Source organism: Corapipo altera, unplaced genomic scaffold (genome assembly GCF_003945725.1).
Source record: "Corapipo altera isolate COAL_440 unplaced genomic scaffold, ASM394572v1 2, whole genome shotgun sequence".
Classification (NCBI taxonomy): Eukaryota; Metazoa; Chordata; class Aves; order Passeriformes; family Pipridae; genus Corapipo; species Corapipo altera.
The window spans coordinates 7325861-7346839 of NW_020884890.1; the positions used below are offsets into that span (position 1 = coordinate 7325861).

General features: G+C 37.3%; 1 protein-coding gene across 1 annotated transcript in view; it reads left to right on the forward strand.

Annotated features, from left to right (window-relative positions):
- Positions 1 to 20979, forward strand: part of CD109 (CD109 molecule) — a 74346-nt gene that overhangs the window by 17790 nt on the left and 35577 nt on the right. Inside the window, exons 4-15 of the mRNA XM_027645073.1 lie at positions 1413 to 1643; positions 1789 to 1914; positions 9576 to 9615; positions 10204 to 10288; positions 12615 to 12711; positions 13771 to 13906; positions 14740 to 14849; positions 17039 to 17278; positions 17612 to 17713; positions 17808 to 17870; positions 19335 to 19511; positions 20366 to 20518. Coding sequence (XP_027500874.1) covers positions 1413 to 1643; positions 1789 to 1914; positions 9576 to 9615; positions 10204 to 10288; positions 12615 to 12711; positions 13771 to 13906; positions 14740 to 14849; positions 17039 to 17278; positions 17612 to 17713; positions 17808 to 17870; positions 19335 to 19511; positions 20366 to 20518 — 1560 coding nt within the window. The remainder of the gene's footprint in view (positions 1 to 1412; positions 1644 to 1788; positions 1915 to 9575; positions 9616 to 10203; positions 10289 to 12614; positions 12712 to 13770; positions 13907 to 14739; positions 14850 to 17038; positions 17279 to 17611; positions 17714 to 17807; positions 17871 to 19334; positions 19512 to 20365; positions 20519 to 20979) is intronic.

Consider the following 20979-nt stretch of genomic DNA (forward strand, 5'->3'; position numbering starts at 1 on the left):
TGTTTGCATCTACCTCATTTGCCACCCTGTGACATTTTCCCTTGTTTGTGAATTCCTATTACCTCACTGTGCACTGTTAAAACAAGCTTTGACAGCACTACAGCTTTTCTTTATAGGATTTGGTAGAATACTTCTGATGTGATGTACCTGGTGAGTTTACAGCTGTAATTTTCATTACACTGCAGAAGCACTGCTTCAGTTCCATATGTTATGCTGAAAAATGCAAGCCTGTCTGCTTTAGTTGAGTTAACTCCAGAGGTTTTACTTCAGATTTGCTGTTGTAATTCCAAGCAGAAGCATGTGACTCTTTAAGCTTTTGAGCAGGGCTGCTTCTTGGAATGAGCTGTGTGCTGTGTTAAAACCGTTTTCCTTCTTCAAAGAGACACTCTGGCAGTACAGAAGCCAGTACCTAGTCTGGAATGTCCCTGGGGTCATTGGTTGTCTGTGAAGACTCTGCTCAGATGAAATTCCCATGTGCTGCAGCATCTCTGCTTCCAGTCTTTCAATCCCTGTGACTGGGATTCCTCTCAGCTAACTTCAGGATGTGAAGTTATGTACCTGAATTACGAGCTTTTGATTTCCTCTGTCCACTGGAAAGACACAGAGAGAGAGGGAGAAACCTGTACGTGGTTACTCTAATCTTACATGGTATAAATTTCTTTGCCAGTGATATTTGTCTCTTTTCTGCCAGCACTGAAGGAGCCTTGAGTGTCTATCCCAAATAAGTTAACCATATAAAATGAATCTTCCTTTATTTCTTAATATTTTGGGAAGAATAATTATTTTTCTTTCTAGATGTGTTACAGTGTGTGCTGTAATTTTGAAACATTAAACTGAAATGAGACAAATGTTTCTATTGAAAAGCAGTACCTCACCTCATAAGATACTCTGTATTTGAGTTTCCTACCCCATAGAACATAAAACGAAAGATTGTAAAAAAAGAAGTGCAAGGTTCTTACTGTCCTGCTCATTTTGCTCACACATACCTTCTTCAGATCTTTTATTTTTAGAAAATTTGTTACAAAAAAGTGATGAAGTCAGAAAAATATTAGCCCCTTATATCAAATCCAAGAAATTATTAAATAACTGTGAAAATAAAAGAAAGAGCACAATGTGTATGTGTGTGAGTCTATGAATTGTATGAGAATATATGGATACTTACATTGTTGAAAACCTTATTACTACTGAAAATTAGATGCAAATATGTTAAAAAGATGCCTCTGATGACACATTTTCAGGTAACTGTTGAAATAGCACTTTAAAGTCCTGAAAAAATTCTCCTTTCACTTTTTGAGAATTTACATAAGTTGACAAGTTCAGGTATGTATTAGATCTTTATATCAAATGTTTTTTAAATAATATCTTCAAGAATATTTTTGATGGTTAACAGAAAGTCACTATTTTATTTTAAGCTGCCTTTGAACAGTGCTTCTGGGAATTATGAGTTACTGGTGGAAGGCCGTGCTGATGGCCGGCACATCTTCTCTAACCGTACCAGCTTGATGTACATGTCAAAGAGCATCTCCGTATTCATCCAGACTGATAAATCTATGTACAAACCAGGACAAGATGTGCTGTTTCGGATTGTTACTGTGTATCCTGATCTAAAACCTTACAAAGTGCCTCTGAATATATATATCCGAGTAAGTATCCACAAGAATACAGTTATAAATTGACCTGTGTCATATGTTCCAAATTTATGTGACAAATAAAGATGATATTTATTGCTACCTAAATCTTGCTAGCAGGACCACTTGCATTTACAATGTAGCTTGACTTTTCTCCTAGGACCCTCGGAAGAAGTTGATTCAGCAGTGGTTGATGGAGGAAGGTGATTTGGGTGTACTTTCCAAAAAATTTCAGTTATCAATGAACCCTCCCCTAGGAGACTGGTCCATAGAGGTGGAAGTGAACGTGAGTATTAACATTGCCAAGTCACAGAGAGATTTATTTCTTTTGGTAGATGTGAATAAAATTGTGTTTACTTTGCTGAAACCAGTTACTAACATGGACCATGAGATGCAGAAATCCTTCCCTTATGACAAATATCATGCAAGATACTATGCAAAGACATTATGCAAACCTCACAATATTTTCAGTAGTGTATGGTTTTGTAAGGAAGGATGCAAAAATCCCCAAACATGTTTTATCCCAAAGCCAGTTTTTTGATTCTAAAATAAAAATGCTATTAAAAACGTGAGGGGGTTTTAATATTAACATGCAAGAAAGACCTTATGGAAAACTGTGTGAGGAGGTTTTTTTGGGGGTTGTATTTTTTTCTTTTACCGAAATCCTCTTACGTTTATTTTGCAAGCAAATACACAGAAATTCAGGGGTGTTTCATCAATTTGCAATGACTAATGAGTTACTGAGGAAAAAATAACTATGTAAAATAGAAAGGATGTCTAGTAATGCACAACTATTCAAGTAAAAAAAAGTGGAACAATCTGCGTTGCATGTTGCTATTGGTAGGAGTTCTCTCAGTTCAGTCCTTTAAGCTGTATGCTCCTCATAGACCATGGCAAATGTTGCAAAAATAGCCAGAGATTTAGCTGTTCAAAACTCTGTGTGTCAAGTTTATTCAATCTGCTTTTAAATGCTGTAATTTGGGAACTGCATTTCCGACTTGGCTTGCAGTGGTTGTTCAGGGACATTTAGCAAGTACAAACAAGACTACTTAATGTTCCATAATGAGGGAGATGATGGGGTAGAAAGCAGAAAAACTCATGTGATCATTTATTACTTGAGAGTAATGTTTACCAGTACCAGTTACATACTTGATAGATTTCTATAGGCTGAAGTATGTGAGGGTGGTGCTCAAGTGAGTGTCAGGACTGGATTTTTCAAAAGTGTTCTCATGTGGGTGTGGAGTTGTTGCTGTTGTCTGTGATGGGAAAAATGTATTAAGTTGTTCCTGCCCTAATCTGTGTACTCTGCCACCCCTTCTCATCCCCAGACTTCAGTAGCTTCTCAGTCATGCTGAGGCAACTGTAATCAGGATGGGATCTAAAGTGCGATGGGGAAGTGACCAGATTGAAAAGCATCTGTGTGTTTTTCTTTGCCTAGACCAGACTGGTTCACTGGTCTGGTTGACATCCATCCCCACTCACAGCTACACAGGTGCTTTTCAGCTGGTGGGGAAGTGTGGCTCAGACATGGGAACAAAGGCTGGTGACAGTGGTGGGCTACTTGCCAGGTGAAAGCGTGTTTATGAAATGTTGCTTGGGCTTTCTGCAGGGGCTCGAGTAATCCTGAAGTCAGGAGATCATCGATGAAGGAACTGCAGCCACTGTTTTCAGGATCTGAATGAGTGCTGTTCCATCCTGAAACAAAAACAGAAAGAAAAAAAATGAAGTTGTAAAGTTGAAAGAAAAATGCCTTATAGATTCAACTCGGCTAGTGAAACAGCTGTGAGAAAAGACAAGTGAAGTGAAATCTTAATAGACGATAGTTGATGGTATTCTAAATTTTAGCCATTTAGTACTATTATAGAGGTTAATGATCCTGGAAAACATATGTCAGGGTGGGAACGTCTCTCAAGCCATGAGGAAGAAGGAGAGAGTAAATAGGGAACGTTTTGTTCACAGTCTCTTTCAACACATAGCTCAAGGGCATCAGGTAAAGGAGGTAAAGAGCGATTTCAAAATAGCTAAAACAGCATAACTGTACTGCAGAACACAGTGGATATTGTGAATACTGAGAATTCAAGTGGGATTGAAAAATGTCTGGACACATTCATTGTACACTTCACTGAGAACGGATAACTAGAAACCCCTGAGGTGTCAGGTCAAGACAGAGTGTCACTGCTGGCTATCCTCATTGATGCAGTTGCCTGCCTAGGTGTTGAACCTTGCTGGAGAAGAGTGGACATTGGCTCTCATATTAGATCTATCAGGCTACAACCTTTTCTAGGTTGTCTGTATCATATTTTCATCTAATTTTCCCTACTATTAAATTTTTAAAATTTAGGGTTTTAACATAAGAGTTTTGGGGTACTTAATAGAGCTCTACATGCTTCACCAACATGAAGAATATCCAGGGTCATGGATAATGCTCATCACTCTAGGATATCTTTCTCTGTTCACCACTGTTACAGAAGACAATTCAAGGTGAAATTCTTGCAAAGTGGTTTTGGTACATATATTTAAGTGGTCTTTTGGGAAAAGACAATCTTGGGCAGAACAGAAGTGGAATTTTTTTTTTCATTGACAGAGGAAGTGGTTAATACTTAAGAAACACTGTGTTTAATAAGTGGGGGAAAAAAAGGAACTAGCAGATAGTAATCAGTATAAATAAAAGTCTGAACTCTTGCATGTATGTAGGAAATGTAAAGATCCCAAGGAAAACTTAATGGTTAATAATAAAAGTATGAAAGAGTTTTTAAAGCTTGCTAGAAACAAAAGGAATTCCAGCAGTGGTGTAGCCTGGTAACATGAGGAAACAGTAACTGTGTGGCAAAGGGGAAAACTTTTAACAGGGATGATGATTTTTAGTAGTTAAGTGAATCTCACTGTAGGCAGTTTTGAAAAGACCATTGGAGGATGAACATTCTTAGCAGAAAAGAGTGAGGTAACATGGGAAACTATAGACTTGTCATCTGGTATGAGAAAAAAACAATGACAAAGGTGACTTGGGATTCCATTGATTAAAAATTACACTATTTAAGGCTAGTATGGAATTGGTTAATAAGGTAGATCTAATGACGTAACAGATTTCTGAAAAGGCTTTTCACTGTACGAAGTCTTAGTGAAAAACAGTGGTGTGTATACAGTCTGTCAAAGAAGGATGGATTGATTTTTGTGCAATTGACAATCACCCAAGGTGTTTCTAATATAAACTGATGACAGAGTTTGCATGTGGAGCCAGGGAAGACAGCTCTGTGGTAGGAGAGACTGCAGAAGTCTGCTCTGTTGACTGTATATCAGAGGATCAAATGAATCAATGGATTTATTGATTACAGTCTGAGAGTGCTGTTACAGATTTTAAAGGCTTTTTAATCTAGTGGAGAAAGGCATAATATGAACCAACTAATAGAAACTGAAGCCAGACAAATTCTCTTTGGCATATATATGTCTTTCATCGATAAAGTGCTTATTCACTGGAACAAAGGAAAAAGTGGGAGTGAGCGTTTTTCTGTTACTTGATGGTTGCCTTTGTGTAAGATGCATTTTAAATGCAGATTGCTGGAGTAGCTGAATACAAAGGAACAAAACCTGGGATAAAAGAAGATCAGGCTAAATGGTTCCTTTAGACACCCAACTCTTTGAATTGAAAATTAAAATAGAGAAGAAAAAGAAGAGTATATTATAATAAAAAAAAGAAAAAGAAATTTTAGGCTTTAGGGTACAGAAAAACGTAGCTATTTTTGCAGTGCTTATCCTTTGAGAATAAAGCAACAACTCCAAGCCCCACACATAGATAGTCATGTTTACTTTCAGAACATTTTTGTTCACACCTTCTCTACTTTAATTTTCAAATTCAATGTTGAATATAATGACAAAACAATGCATTATTTCTGTAGCATATGCCTACACAGTATCTTAAACTGGATAAGGCTGTCATATGCAAAATATATTAAGTGACTATTTCAATATTCACACTATTACGTTAGGTCTGCCTACTGTGTTGTCTCATAGACTGTTTTTTTTTCTGATAGCACGACAACCACTGAATTAATGAAACCTGAAAGAAACTTTGCAGAATAAAGGAAAAGAACTTTTCTGATGGGAAACCAACCTCTACTTGGTTCTCTTGGTTACTATGCCCTGAAATACAAGATCATATGGGATGGTATTCAGTTTGAGGTTTTAAACTGTGTGGATGTCTCTATGGTGGTGATGTGGTGAAGATTTAATTGATGTTTAGTGAAAGCTAGTGCATGACTTGATCACTCCTAGTGGATATTTCTGGCTATTGTCTGGATATTCCTTGCTGTTCTACAGCAATTTGGCTGTCCGAGAAAGGTACAGTTTTCTACAGTGTTATATATAAAGTTGCATTTTATATATATATATATAAATCTCTTCCTGATAACAGAGGTCACTGAGAAATTGGATTTACTGCTAAGGAATACTTAGTATGTGTCTGGAGTTTTTAACAGATTGTCTACCTATCTGTAACTAGTACTGCTAGCTCTGAATCTGCATGGCACTCAGTGCAGGTTATGGATATATTCAGGGCTTTAGAAACATCTTCAGATGGCAAACCCAGACTGATCTCTGCATGACTTACTATCTTGATGCCATGACCTGAACTTTCTAGCTAAATAGCCAGCTGTCCAGCCTTTCTTTCTCAGATTTCTCTCTTGTCTTTTAAGAGTGTTGTTAACTGAGTAACATTTCCCTTCTAGTGGTTACACATCAGTTTCCAAGTGTACTGAGTTTTGATTCTTGGAAGTGTTGCCTCTGAATCCTGTTTTAAATCAGGTTTTGGCTGCTCGCTGCCGTTAAACATCCTGTAGTACTTTTTTTTTCAATAAGAGTTCAGGTATTAGTACAGCTGTTCCAGGAAAACTCAAGACGAGTAATTACAGTCTGGTTCCCAAGTCTCCACCTTGTATTTTAGTTGGACATCTTATATTTCCTGTTATGGAGCCTTTCTCTGAAAGGCTTTTAGTTGCTGAGTTTTAGTAGCATGCACCTCCAACCAGAAGTTGTTGCTAGTTATATGGCATTTTGTAATCTAATTTATGGAAGTTGTTATTTATAAATTTATGATCAAATATTGAAGAGTAGTAATGTTTCAGGTGCAATGAGGGCTTTGTAAAATATTTTAAGAGTTAATTGTTTTTAAAGCTTCAGCTATTAAGCAACATTCTAAATCAACTGGGAATGATTATATACTTTACACTTTGAATTTTTTTGACTTTTGATGTTTTATGTCTGTTACAGTGTACCCACTATGAATTCTGTTATGTTTTACTGCTAGGTCAGTAACAGATTTCACATTTGATCCATCAAGTTTGATGTTCTGTATAGAATTGCTTAAAAAAAGTGTCACCTTCCTTCAAAATCAGGTTGTACATAAAACCTTTGGCATTGGCTGTGGTGTATTCAGTAGTTTGCAAATGCACACTGATTCAGTCAGGATCTGATAGTGTGAAGACTAGTGACACTGGAGACTGTGATGTTGGATTTGAACAGAATTTTATTTTGGGGTTTGTTTCCTACATTTGAAAATAAAACATGGAAGTGATCACAAAATGCTTCTGTTATTTCTGTCTAGACAAAAATCTGTTTTATTTAGCTGCAAAGCCAGAGTGAAGGAGTACTCCTGACATGGCCTGTGAGATGATGGGGTAGCCTCTGGAATGCAGCTGGTGCTAGCACTTATCTTTTCCAGGGCCCTTGGACCACATCCAGAGTCTTTCCTGATGCTCTAACTTGTGATGCACCTCAATGTCAGAAACAAATAAGGAAACGGACCCAGGACATTTATTTCAGGGACTTTTGGTTGCCAAAGAAGAAAAAATCTGCAGGGAATGGTTCGTGTGACCTCACTTGTTGGATCAGACCCCAATCACTTAGGACTGGTTCATCACAACAGAGCAAAATCTGGACTGTAGTTGTTAAGGATTCTTAGATGTCAGGATCCACAGCACCTAAGGCTCAAATGCAGAAAGGCTCCGTCATCCTCACTATCCCACAATACTTTTATGGATCTCTTTTTGGTACTGTTTTCTTACTCTGGCTAATGGGCACAGAATGCAATAGGTGTTTTGCAGTTTAAGAAATGATGGCAGTGCAAAATGTTATTAGTCTGGAAGGGGGAGTATGTTTAAGAAGCAAGAGAAGGCATGGAAGGCAAAACCTGTACTAGAATAAAGCAGCTTTGGAAACAAGTGAAATAGGCATGGTGGTGTTTTTCTATCTTAAAAAAACCTGCTTAAAATCTCTTTTACGTGGTATATAAAACTAACTGCTTGCCTCAAAAGCCACTATTCTTGGAAACTGGTTTAGCAACTTCCCATTCAATATATTTGAACAATATTTGCAGAGAGACAGCCCTGCCCTGATGAACTAAAGTGATAAAGTGGTTGAAATGATGTTACTTGTCTTGCTCCAAACTAACTGGCTGAAAAGTGTGTTAGTGGCTTGATATTCAAGATGACTAGTAGGGTCTTTTCCTTTCCCTGAACTGCGAAACATGATTTCTGTCACAAAGCTTGTCATTTTAGAGAAGGTACAGATAGGAGTGCTAGTCTCACTGTAATCTCTGTTTTCTACTACTTAAGAATTCTCCTAGTTTTTAGTTGTTTGTTTGTTGTTGTTGTTTTACTTTAAGATAATGTGAAAAAAAATTTCATTTTCAAGGGAGATGCTTTTTCATCCTACCCTCTAAGGTAGTGTTCTGGTCATTGCTTAATTGGTAAGAATGACATATATACTTAACATTGGAAATAAAAGATATACAGAGAATAAGATGTGAGATAAATTTGCTACAGATCATTTTCCTAAGATGCATATTCCTAAGACTACCTAATCTGATTGTGGACTGCATGTCAATGCTGTAGCATTTCTAAGTATTGTGATTTGCACAAATGTTGTGAAAATGCCACTATTTTCTGCCTATATATTTTCAAACCTAGGAATATTAATATGGCATTTTTTTTGCTGATCAGTGACTTAATCATGGAATTGGCAGCAATCTGCTTTTTACTTTGATAGAAGTATTTTGGTAGGAAAATTGTAAATAGAGATGTATAAATGGCTTGGTCTGAAATGCTAAAAAATTAAGAAAATTGCTAAAAATTAAGCAGTTTGGAAAGTCATTGATTAGTTTCCAGCTAAGGTCCTGGTCCTGCTGTTTTTAGCACAGGAGCTCTCTTGCCACAGACACTTGTTCCTGTCTGACATATCTTGATGCCACCTGGCAATTGGTTATTCCCTTCTGAGGAAAATCAGGAAGTAAGTGAAAAAAAAATAGAAAAATAGGAAAATAGAATGCAATAATGATGTATCATATAGTTTTTTGGGTTTTTTTTCCCCATTGATTTTAACTAACAAATAAATAAGACAGGAAGATACAACACAAAATATCTCCACCGAAGTAAGTACGAGTGTACACTGTAGCTACATTTTATCTGTCTTTTGAGTAAATGTGGAACTATAAGATTAACATGCTTTTGAAATGATCTTGTCCACTAGATACACACTGTAGGAGCTTCTCATTTGTAGAAGTTATTTTTAAATGAGCTAGTAAAGATACTGCTGGTAGGTCGGTCATGGTTTATGCTGATGACTGTGACTGCTTATGCTAGATAGTTTTATGTTAACTAGCTCAGGTATTCTGGCTTTTTATACAGAAACCAGCCATATGTAGATGTCTGCAGATTGAAAACTCCACAAGCTTTTCATTTTATATACTTACAATCTGCTTCATAGGAAGTTCTGTGTCCTTCTCTTGTGCAAATACATACTACTGGTTCCTACAGGAGCTGATAGTGGTTGAACCATGATTTAAAATCACACCAAGTCAGAAATTGTAGTTTATCTTGAATATGGGTGGGATTTGGCCAAGAAGGTATGTTAGACTTACTAATCTAATTATAATTTTCTCATGAATTTTTTCAATAGGGTCAAGTTCATTATCAAAGATTTAAAGTGATGGAATATGGTAAGTGTTATTTAAGGGCATTTAGTAGTGACCAAAATTGTTAGTGATTCTCCATTAATTTATACTAGCTTAACTCGACTAGCAGGAACCCTTTACTCACAGAAAGTTTTCTGAGACTGACAAAAAATGCTGTCTTATCAGCTCCCTGTTTATATTTGGTAGTTTTAATGACCTTCTACTGTAGTGTCCGGATGTCATGCAGTTTTAAAAATGCTTATCTTAAGCCTGTGGGATCCAGTTATTGTCCATGTTTTTCCAGGATCATGCAGGCAATGTGTTCATCCCAAAATATCTGTATAATATCTGATTGTGGAGCTTGCTGATGATTCTGTAAAGACTGAGTAAACTAAAAGTTTTGTATTTCAGTTTCACAAGCTTATATGCAGGCGGCTTTTATGATGCTTGTTCTCTTTTTAACAAAAAGTCTTAGTCTGGGGCATGCATAGGGTTAAAAATATATCTTATCTTATACTCCTTAGGAAACTATAGTAGTAGTCTTTATCAAATTACATGTTCTACCCTTATTACTTAAAAAACCCCTAATATTCCTTCTGTGAATTTAACACTTTTTGTAATTTTTTTTTTTAGTTTTACCAAAATTTGATGTCATGATAACAACACCATTATACTACTCTCTGAGAGATGAAGATGTAACTGGTGTTGTCACTGCCAAGTAAGTAAATCATGGATACTGTTGTAATACTTACTCTTAAGAAAATTATTGTGGGTCTCTAAGTGTCAAAGTAAAAGCTTATACTTAGAATGCCAGAAAAGCCCCATCTGCTCCAGATTAGTTGGCTAACATCCATTTCTGGTTACTGGATTTTGTTGTGTAACAAGGTTCGATAGATCGTCAGGCTTTTAGTAAGTTCTTCTGATCTGGTAAACATACTTCTAGACTATAGCCTATACATTTGTAGCTACTTTATTTGAATTTTTTTTTTAAGTTTTCTGATTATAATGTATATTTTGAGGCTTTTTTCTTTTGTCCTTATGGTTCTTTTATGGTCTCTCCAACTTACCATGTCAAGGTCTGTAGGCAGAGTAACTATATTATTAGACTACTTGGAAAATTAGGCAAACTTCTATGAACATCCTTCTTGATCCAGTATATCAACGTTGTGGATTTCAAGTGTAGGTTTCTCCTACCTATCAAAATACCTATACCTGTAAATGGGTGAAGACTGAAAAGCTCTTGAGAAATTCAGGAGAGGATTCAATGAAGACTATTGTATAAATAATATTTTATTTTTTATTTGAACAAATATCTAGACAAAAAATTAGTATGCAATAATCTCAAATAGAAATTAGTTTTATTTTTGGAAGATGAGAACCAGATGGAGGTACCTGACAGATCCACCCAAGAAGACTGGAAATAAGGGTCTTTCAGGGGTTATTTAATGCCATAGAATACGTACCTTCTAAATAAGCACTCCACTGATAAGTGAAATGCAGAAGTGATTGTTTAACAAGCTATTTAAGTTAAAGGTTTTGACTTCAAGAAAAAACTTCTATCCCTAGAGCCAATACCACCTGATATTATAAACCATCTGATAAAACAAACTATAAAGGCTGGATTGACAAGGGGCCCTGAGCAACCTGATCTAGTGTGTGGCATCCCTGCCCATGGCGAGGGGGGTTGGAACTATATGACCTTTAAGGGCCCTTCTATCCCAAAGCGTTCTATGATTATATGAATCAAATAAGGGGCAATTTTTTAAAACAGGTTTTCCTCATTTTTCCCCATTCTCCTTTGCTTTTGGAATCCATTTTATGCCAGCGTGTATTTGGTTTCCTGAGTTGTTTTCATCTTTCACAGGGTACATGGCTCCTTCATTTGGTATACTCATAAGGGAGTTGAAAGTGTACCTGTCTGCTGCAATAAATTTGTACTTAGATGTCAGTAAATCATCTGAGATTGAGTCCAAGCAGTGACAAAGTTTTACTGATACATCATATTTATTTATAGAGAATGACTTAATTCCTGGTGACTGTTTTTATAGGCATAATACCTCTTTATACGAAGCGCTTATATGCCCCTCACACTTATAGATGTCATGTAACCCTTTTCCTTTTTCATCTCTGGGGTATTATTAGATTAGTTCAGTGATGTTGTCCAATGGCAGTATCATTTCAAGGTTAAAGGCAACTTACTGTTGTAATTAGGTCTACTTGGAAAGACTGAGTTCAGGTACAAGACAGTGTTGTCAAGAGTTATTCCTGTAACTACACTGTTTCATTTTTCTTTCCCTCTGCTTTTCAGCTTTGATATTACTTAAGCAGTGCATAATGATTTAAAGTACTTTAAAGTTATCACATCTGAATGTGTTACTGCTGAGGACTAGAATGATTTTAGGTATCCTGTCTGTCCCATGTTGTCCTTCCTCACCCCCTACCCTGCTTCTCTGTCTCAATCTGGTAATGTCACACTGCGTCTTACATACAACTTCAAAATGTTTGTACAAAATTTTTATTTTATTGTTGCTCAGTGAGTGCAGGTTGCTAATATCGTCCTAAGAAATGAATACATTACAGTTTTCAGATCTGCCACACCTGGAAATGATGTTTGTTATGTAATAATGCCATGATTTCTTGGGACAGTGGTTACTAAATAATTTGAGTACAAGTATCTTGAGATATCTTGTGTTAGCAGTGCTTAGTAAGCAAACCCTTGCACTTACCACATCCCATTTTAACTCTACTGTATATTAGTTATGATGCTACATCAGTGTTCTATTCAAAAACTTGCTTCCAGTTAATGTAGTTAATTTTTCTACATTGTAGAGCCCATAGTGATTGTAATAGGTTTATAGAGCTGGTGTGCAGGTTTTGGACTTCCAGATTTAGTGTTAATAAACTGGTCTCAGTATTGCAAACCCATGTTTCAAAGTAGAAATGTGTTCTAGCCATGTTTGGGACCAGGGAAAATTATTTTGGTAGAATCTTTTGTTTTGAGAGCTCTTCAGGTGTGTTGTTTCTCTTTGACTGGTGTGTTTCAGGTACACGTATGGAAAACCAGTAAAAGGAACTGTAACAGTCACATGCCTTTCTGTCTCTTACTGGACAAACAAGAGAAATATAACAATGACAATGGAGGTGAGTTGTCTCTTAGCAGTTTCTTTAAGCCTATGTTCTTTTGTGGGTTAAACAATGTCTGGAACCATTTGGAGATGCTGAATTCAGCTGGTATGGTCTGTGTAGTGGCTTGCATGGAGAATGTTAAACTCTCTTCAGTTTCCAACCTGAAGTGTCAGTGTCCGTTCAGACTGCTTTTTGGGAATGATACTTGGCACCTGTGGTTCTTTGACCTGTACCTGGAAGTTATTTTGGAGAGCACTAGTTGGTCTAGGTAGAAAAATTTTCTGGGAGCTACTGGTGCTGGAGGACACAGACCCAGAAATGCTCCCTGACTCTATGTCTGCCCCTTCACACTCAGCCCTGCGTTACAAGACCAGAGTAGAACATGTCAATTGTCTAAGTGGAGCTCCAGCATGATGGAAACCAAAGCATTTTGCCTAATAATTGCCTAGTAATGACATTTGATCTACTGCACTAATTAAAAAATTTAAAAGGACATACAGTTTCAAACTGAAGACCTAAAAGAGGTGATAGATTCTTTGCATTCTTTTTGCAAAATCATACATTTTACTTTTGAGATGTGAACTGTGTTTAAAAAAAAGTTAAATTTCTGCTACATGGTATGCCTGTCACTTTCTGTTTGCTGACTTCAGCAGCTATCTAACTTCAGTGCCTTCAGCAGCACTTAGTCTACAGAAGCTCTGAGCTCAGTGATGTTCAATAGGTTATACCCACCTTGTTGGGTAGGTATACCTACGTGTTCGTTGTATTTTTCTATAAAGCATAGATGCCATTGCTCTAGCTATGTAGAAGTGGATAATTCTAGACACTGGGAAAAAAAATATAAGTAACTTTCTCCATAAAGCATTGTTACCTCTAAAAAAGTATTGAGCTTTACTGGATTTAATAAAAATTGCTGCTGAAAGTGAAAAATAAAGATCAACATTGATGATTTTCTGGTGTTGACAAAACTTTTATGTGAGGAGAGCTACAGGACTTAACCAGAAATAAGCAGTTGTAGATGGAAAGGTGTCCTTGGCTTTTCTGGCTAAACAATTATTTTTTTCTACATTGTAGATAAACGGATCTGTGAATGTAACCTGTAACAAACTTATGTTGCAAAACTTGAATGCTGAGCAGTCGTGGCACCAAGGTGATAGTGATTACACAGAGCCAATAGAAATGATTGCAGTGGTCACTGAGTCCCTCACAGGTATGTGGATGTGTGATGTCTGAGAGAAAGCCAGAGTAGGTGGTGCTGAAAGAGCTTACTGCTGTGTGGAAGAGCTTGGAGTGTTAGGAAAGCATCATGTGCTGATGTCAGCACAAACCATCCACCTGCAATTGCATCATCTGAACTGTTGCTTACCTAGATATTAAATAGTTTAACCAGCTGTTAATTTGGTTGAATGGAGTTTTATGTTAAATGATTTATAAAATAACCAAGAAATATGTTCAGATGGGAACTTAAAGTCGATGACTGATCACTTTTGGTGAGAACAGGCATAAAGAATTGCTAGGATTAGCCTGAATCTTACAAATTTAAGCTGAACCATAAACTTACTTTACTTGTGTGTTTGTAAATCACATTAGTTGATTCTCTGGCCCCATGTTGTCCCCCTATCTAGCCTCTTCTAGACCCACTGATTTGCAAACTGAGATTTTTTTGTGAGTTTGTGTTCCGCTGCAGTTGCGTATTAGAAAAAAAACCATTTGTACAAAATTTCTGCCAGTCCCAGAAACTAGGTTTCATTACAGAGTTTCTGTAGAAACCCTGTCAAGGGTTGATTTGGGATTAATAAGTTCCTTCCTTGTATCGTTCTGGAGTGGAGCCCTTTGTGTGGTATTTAGCGTTGTGGGAGGCAGTACCAGTGCATGTACCACCTTTGTACTGATGGGTAGCTGGAAGGATGAAGAGCGAGAGGAGTGGAAATGATGAAAACTATGATTGAATTATTTATAAATCATGGACAGTAAATTTTATTGCTGCTAAAGTAATGTGTATGTTAAATGCATATTGTCTAAACATATACAATTATTCAACAGGAATTTCCCAAAATTCAAGTGCCATCATATTTCCGAAGCAAAGTGATTATTTTATTGAATTTCTGGACTACTCTAGAGTTATAAAGCCTTCTCTGAACTTCATAGCTACTGTAAGTTCTTTTCTTTTATCATAATCTGTGCATAAACAAATATGACATCTCCTGTATTTTTGCTTAGATGACAAAATTTGCCTTGGATTTTTAAGAGTAATTTACAGATTTGTTTTCAAATTACCTCTTTTTCATGACACATATCAGCAAATACTAAACTTTAAGGCATTTGCTCTAGAAAAGTATAAATTGACAGGGAATGCTGTGGTATTGGCAGGATATGTTTGAGTATAGTTTGTTGACATTCTTATAGAAGAAATTTTTTGTTTCTAGCTGATTCTTTTCTGTTCAGTGACTGTGCTTTAAAACAACAAAGTAGTTATTGAGTTCCAATCCTCCTAATAGTATTTGCATATCTAAGTGTATATATATATATGCACACAAATATATACTTTATATAATGCATATATATATATATATGCAAGCTGCCGTTACAAAATTCAGTGAAATTCATTAAACCACATTGCTCTCAAGTGAAAGTGTTGTTTTTGCCTTCTGTCCTTTCTTTCTTATACCAGTTGCAGTCCACTCAAAGAAGTATTTAATGTTCTTCATGCTGTTCATAGTTTGCATTTGGTATTTCTATTTTGCAGAGGTTGCATATTGCACCACTGCATTTTGCTTGAAAAGGGGAATCAACTTTACAATTCCTGAGCCTTTACTGTATAGACCTAAATACCAATAAAATAGGCTGAATATACACTTTCAGAGTAGCTTGGCTCAAGCTATAGCTTCATGCTAGCCTGATCATTTGGGCTTTTGTTTTTCATCCATTTTATTTTCCTTGCCAGCATTCCATTTTGACTCCAGCTCTGACCTGTTTTTCCTCCTCTCCTAAAGATGAGCTGAGTGAGAAGTAGCTGAGACATTTAGCAATGCTTACAGCTGGCAGAGAGTAAGGTATCAGTTATGCTCCCAGAGGAGCATGAAGGAACAACTGCTACTGTTACTAAAAAGCAGAGATCTGCATATCTGTGCAGAGAGAGAGCATAACAAAATAATGACGGGGAGGAGAGGTAATGCAGTGGCAGATATATGGACTGAAAAAGAAAAGAGAAGCATTAGTTCAGTGCTTTTAAATACAGATGTTGATTTTTTGGAGTATATAATGCAGAATGAGAATGATTTTAGAGTGAATGAGAATCTGCTTGTGTGTGGGGATAAAGGTTGATGTAAATTGTAAGAAGTTGCAGACTGTCAATTTTGGGCCTAGTTTAAGTCTTTTCCTCAACTCACTTGATGAATCCATAAACACATCTGACTCAGCACCATCCCTGCTCATCCAACTCATTTTCCTGCACGTGATGTAAGGCTGTCCTTTCTTGTGGTGGTGAAATACAAGTGACAAAATTAAATAGTCAGACTGCATAATTTACCTGAGATGCAATCATTTTCAACAAAAAGAGTATTTGGAAGAGCTGAAAGTCAGGTCACCTTTCAGTTCTATTTGCTTTTCTTTTTCTCTTTTTACCTCCCTGGAGTTATGAATCATTTTGTTCTTGGCTGACTTGCCTACCTGCAGTGCTTAAAAGGGATAAAAAATAAAGTTACTTCTGTGCGGTTTTGGTCATTGCAATATAAGAAAGATATTAAGCTATGGGAGATTGTCCAAAGGAAGGCATCAGAGGTGGTGAAAGGCCTTGAAAGAAAGCTGTATGAGGAGTGACTGAGGGGGTCACTTGGTCTGTTCAGCCCGGAGAAGAGGAGACTGAGGGGAGACCTCATTGCAGTCTACAGCTTCCTTGTGAGAGGAAGAGGAGGGGCAGGCACTGATCTCTTCTCTGTGGTGACCAGTGATAGGACCTGAGGGAATGGCCAAGTTGTGTCAGGGGAGATTTAGGTTGGATGTTTGAAAAAATTCTTCACCCAGAGGGTGGTTGGGCACTGGAACAGGCTCCCCAGGTGAATGGTCACAGCACCAAGCCTGTCAAGAGTTCAAGAAATGTTTGGGTGATACTCTCAGGCACATGGTGTGACTCTTGGGGATGGTCCTGTGCAGGGTTAAGGATTGGACTCGATGATCCTTGTGGGTTTCTTCCAACTCAGCATATTCTGTAATTCTGTGAGAGAAATCTGAGGATGCCTTTGTTTTCTTGATATGAAATGAATGCAAATATATTGTTAAATGTTGTGTTGTGCATTTTAGCTTTGCCCTGTTCAGTGAGTGTTTTCTTTCTTTTTGTTTTTAGCTAAAGGTGTCACGTTCCGATAGCAACCAGCTCACAGCTGAAGAGAGACAGAATTTTGTAACAGTCACTGCACAACAGTCAGATCTGCTTTTTCACCACTCTTCACTTTCTCACCTTGAAAATGAGGCAACAGAGGAGAGAAATCTGTCAGTCCGTGTCCTGAATTACACAGTCCCAGAAAATGGAATAATTGATATTGAGTTTCCAATCCTGTATGATACAAAAACTCTGAGAGTTCAGGTATTGCTTTGCCGTATGTGGCTGTGGAGCGTTGACACATCAAATTAAGCAGGCTTTGATCAATGCTGTGCTGTTCCTACCATCTACAACAGCTGACATGTCACCTATTATTATTTTTGTTGCCTCATGTTTATGTTACAACAGGAAAGTGACAGATCCTGTCAAATGGGATCTAATAATTGCACCAAGATATCAAGGGAAAAACCAAAACAGATACCTAAAGCAAACAGTAAAGTGATCCTGTACTGCCACTAAACCTACCATGTAAAGCGTATGTGAACATCACACAGATTTTGCTGTTTTGTTGAGAGCTGTTTTTGCACTGTCTCACAGGCCGAGTTTCTCAGCAGCAGGACTGACATAGGTGTTTATGATGTGTTCAGCTCCCCCAGCCAGACTTACCTCCAGGTTAAAACAAAGAGCCAGGATATAAAGGTACAGTCTGAGACAAAACTTGCCAAGATAAGAACCGTTCAGGTTATTCATCATGTTTCCATTCTCATGCATATGAATTGCATGTTTTTCCTAGGTTGGGAAGCCTTTTGAGCTGAGCATTGCAAGCAACAAGCCAGTGAGAGAGTTCCACTATCTGGTAAGTCACTCAGTTTACACATGAGCACAGTCCAAGATGACTTTTACCGTCTTGAGAAATACTCCAGTGAGGGGAATGTGATTAAACGTTAGAGATACTCAGCATTTTTTATTGTGCTTTGTGAAAGAGGTGGCCCAAAAACTTCCTTTCCACTAGGATGCTCATTTTTGAAAGAGAGCTCCATTTCGCTACCTAGGAGGAATTCCTGTGGCACTGTAAGGAGATGCTCTTTGGGAGAAGTGCATCTCAAATTTGGGTGTTGGGTTATCTCTGCTTGCAGATGTGAGAAAACTGTAAGGGCAATACTATCTCTGACTGTGCAAAGCATCTACAATGGGAGAAGGGACGGGGATTTCCCGTCTGAGGCCTTTTCAGCAGGTCTTGCAGATGCAGGTGGAAGCAGGAGCGTGGCAGAGCCTGTATGCATGTTCAGGACTGTCAGGGCTGAGCATGTGGGTACAGGGTGAGAAGACCTGCCTGCTGAGGAAGCAGATGGTCCATTGGGCAGGGTAGCATTGTTTACGTGGGAATTTCATAGAGGCATTTTAAAATAAATGTCTTGGGTAGTGGCTTGTTTAATTGCTGAGCTGCTCTACTGTATCTAGCAGCATCTGAATTGAAGGATTCATTAAATATACCATCATCAGTCTCCCATCCTGTCTTTAACACATGCCTTTTTTGTTCACAGTCTACACCAGAGTGATCGTGATAGCTACTATCCTTTTTCTTTCAGAGACTTTAAGAGTAAACTGAATAAGGAAAACCATATCAAATTCGGGCATTCATATGTATTTCCTAAAACAGAAACACCCTCTAGAAGATTTAAAATAAATCAGGTCCGTGAATCAAAGGCAGGGAACCTCCTTTCATGGCTCTGTCTTCATTAATAAGTACTATGATCCAGTACCAACAGATTTAGAGTGAAAAAATTGATGCTGTGGACCTGAACTCCCAGTATTTTGAGGTACCTTCGGACTAGCTCTAATCTGTTCTGGTAAAATGAATGCCGCCTTTTAGCTGGAGCACATTACTGGGTCCCAGTTCACACTCTCTATGGTGCAAGCCAAAGTGTTCTAGGTAGTGGTGTTTTGGAGGTTTGCTTTTAAAACGATATGCCTGAACCAAACTCAAATGCTTTTATAGAAGACCCACATGAACCAACCCTAATACAGTTGTATTTTTATGTTCTTGTAGCATATGTGTGCATTTGTTGTAGTACATTACTTGTGCATAGTGATACAGGAATTAAAGCACAAAAAAAATCTATTACTGATATTTAAATGTTACATTACCTGTGTGTTCTGTGTCCATTTTCACAGAACTGGTCAACCACTTAGTGAAAAAAACCCAAAAACACGACTTCTATATGTCTCTTCTTTTAACAGCTACTTGTAGAAGGAATTGCTGAGCTTACGACATATTGAGATACCAACAGACTGAGTGATTTCTTTTTTTTCCTTTCAGGTATTATCTAAGGAACAAATTATGGGTTTTGGCACGAAGTCTGCAAAAACATTCACTTTAACAGCAGAAAATTCCTGGGCTCCTTTGGCATCTATACTTGTATTCTATGTTGATGAGCTTGGAGTAGTTGTAAATGATGCTCTCACTGTCCCCATCCAGCCTGTTTTGGATGACAAGGTAACAACATTGAACTTGAGTCTGAAACTGTGGTTTTGTCTGGTTGTTGCATGGTAAACGGTGTTTTAGATTATAGGATTATAAATGGAAAAACTTTATCATTGCGGACCTAATCTGAGGCTTGTACAAGTCCTTGGAAAGACTTCTGGTAATATTAGTGCAGTTAGAGTCCAGCTATTGCCTATTTGAAAGAAATTTCTACTAGCACTGTGTTTTCCACGTAATCAGACGCACAGCATCTCTTTGTGTTTTTAATAGTTTGGTCAATTACTGAGCCAAAGATTGCTCAGCAAAGGTACTCCTGAGTGCTCAAAGTGTGGAACTGTAAACGTTTATAAAGAGCTTGTTCTAGCCAGGCAGTGGTCACACTGTAGGTAGATGTGATCAGTGTTTGTTTCATGTGACTGTGCATACTTTAGCTCAGAACAACTTTAAAAGGAGTGGGAAAACTGTTGCATCAAGGAATTGATTTTTTTTCTGGTCTACCAGGATGAGAGTTGGTCCCTTGTGCAAATAAAAGCGTCACTATAACTTTTTACAGGTAAGACCACCCAAAGGCCATCAACAGGTTCAAATTCTATCTCTCCTGTGGAAACTTTAACACTTATAACCAGACATCAGTAAAGAGGTTATTTGTCCTGCTGCATGAAAAATGTCTCCATGTGCCTCGTGATTTATCCAAACTTTCAAAAGTCCTAGGAAAAGGAGTCTCAGAGGTTCAGAGTTCCTAAGAAAAGCAAATCCATAGCCTTAATTATAGCCAATAATCTAAAAAAATACTTACTTGGGATTGTTAATGGCTGTAAATATCACTGTATAATTTAAATCAGTGCTGTTTTTTACTTTTTTTCTAGATTAAAATCTCTTGGAGCAAAGATAAGGTCAAGCCATCTGAGAAAGTCTCCCTTAAAATTAGTACAACAGAACCAGGATCAATAATTGGACTTGCAGTTGTTGATAAAAGTACAAAGCTTCTAGGAGAAAGTAGTGACCTAACAGAAGATGCTGTAAGTAAATAGGAAATTAAAGATTTTCGTTTTTGTGTGTATGAAAGATGTATGCTTATGGAAATGTTACAGATTATATGCCGAACAAATAATGTTCTTCGGGCAGGATTTCCAGTATGTAATCTTGCAAATATTTTTTACTTCTGCAAGTAACATGAGCAGAAAAGACTGTAAGGCGTACATGGTTATAGGCACAGCATTTCCAATACCAGTTAATATTTTATTGTTCTTCCGTTTGATAACCTGCTTGGTTAAGTCTTGACAGTTTCTTTCAGGAAAGACAAAGAAGTCAGAAAAAAACTCTAATGATTTGTGCATTGTGCGCTTCAAAATTAGTAATATAAAATAAAGAATTTTATTCTTTAAAGAGCAGAATAAATTATTCACATTTTTTAATTCCCTTTACTTGCTCTAGTGCATAACCATTGCAGCTTAATTCTCTTCATCCTGTCACAGATTGT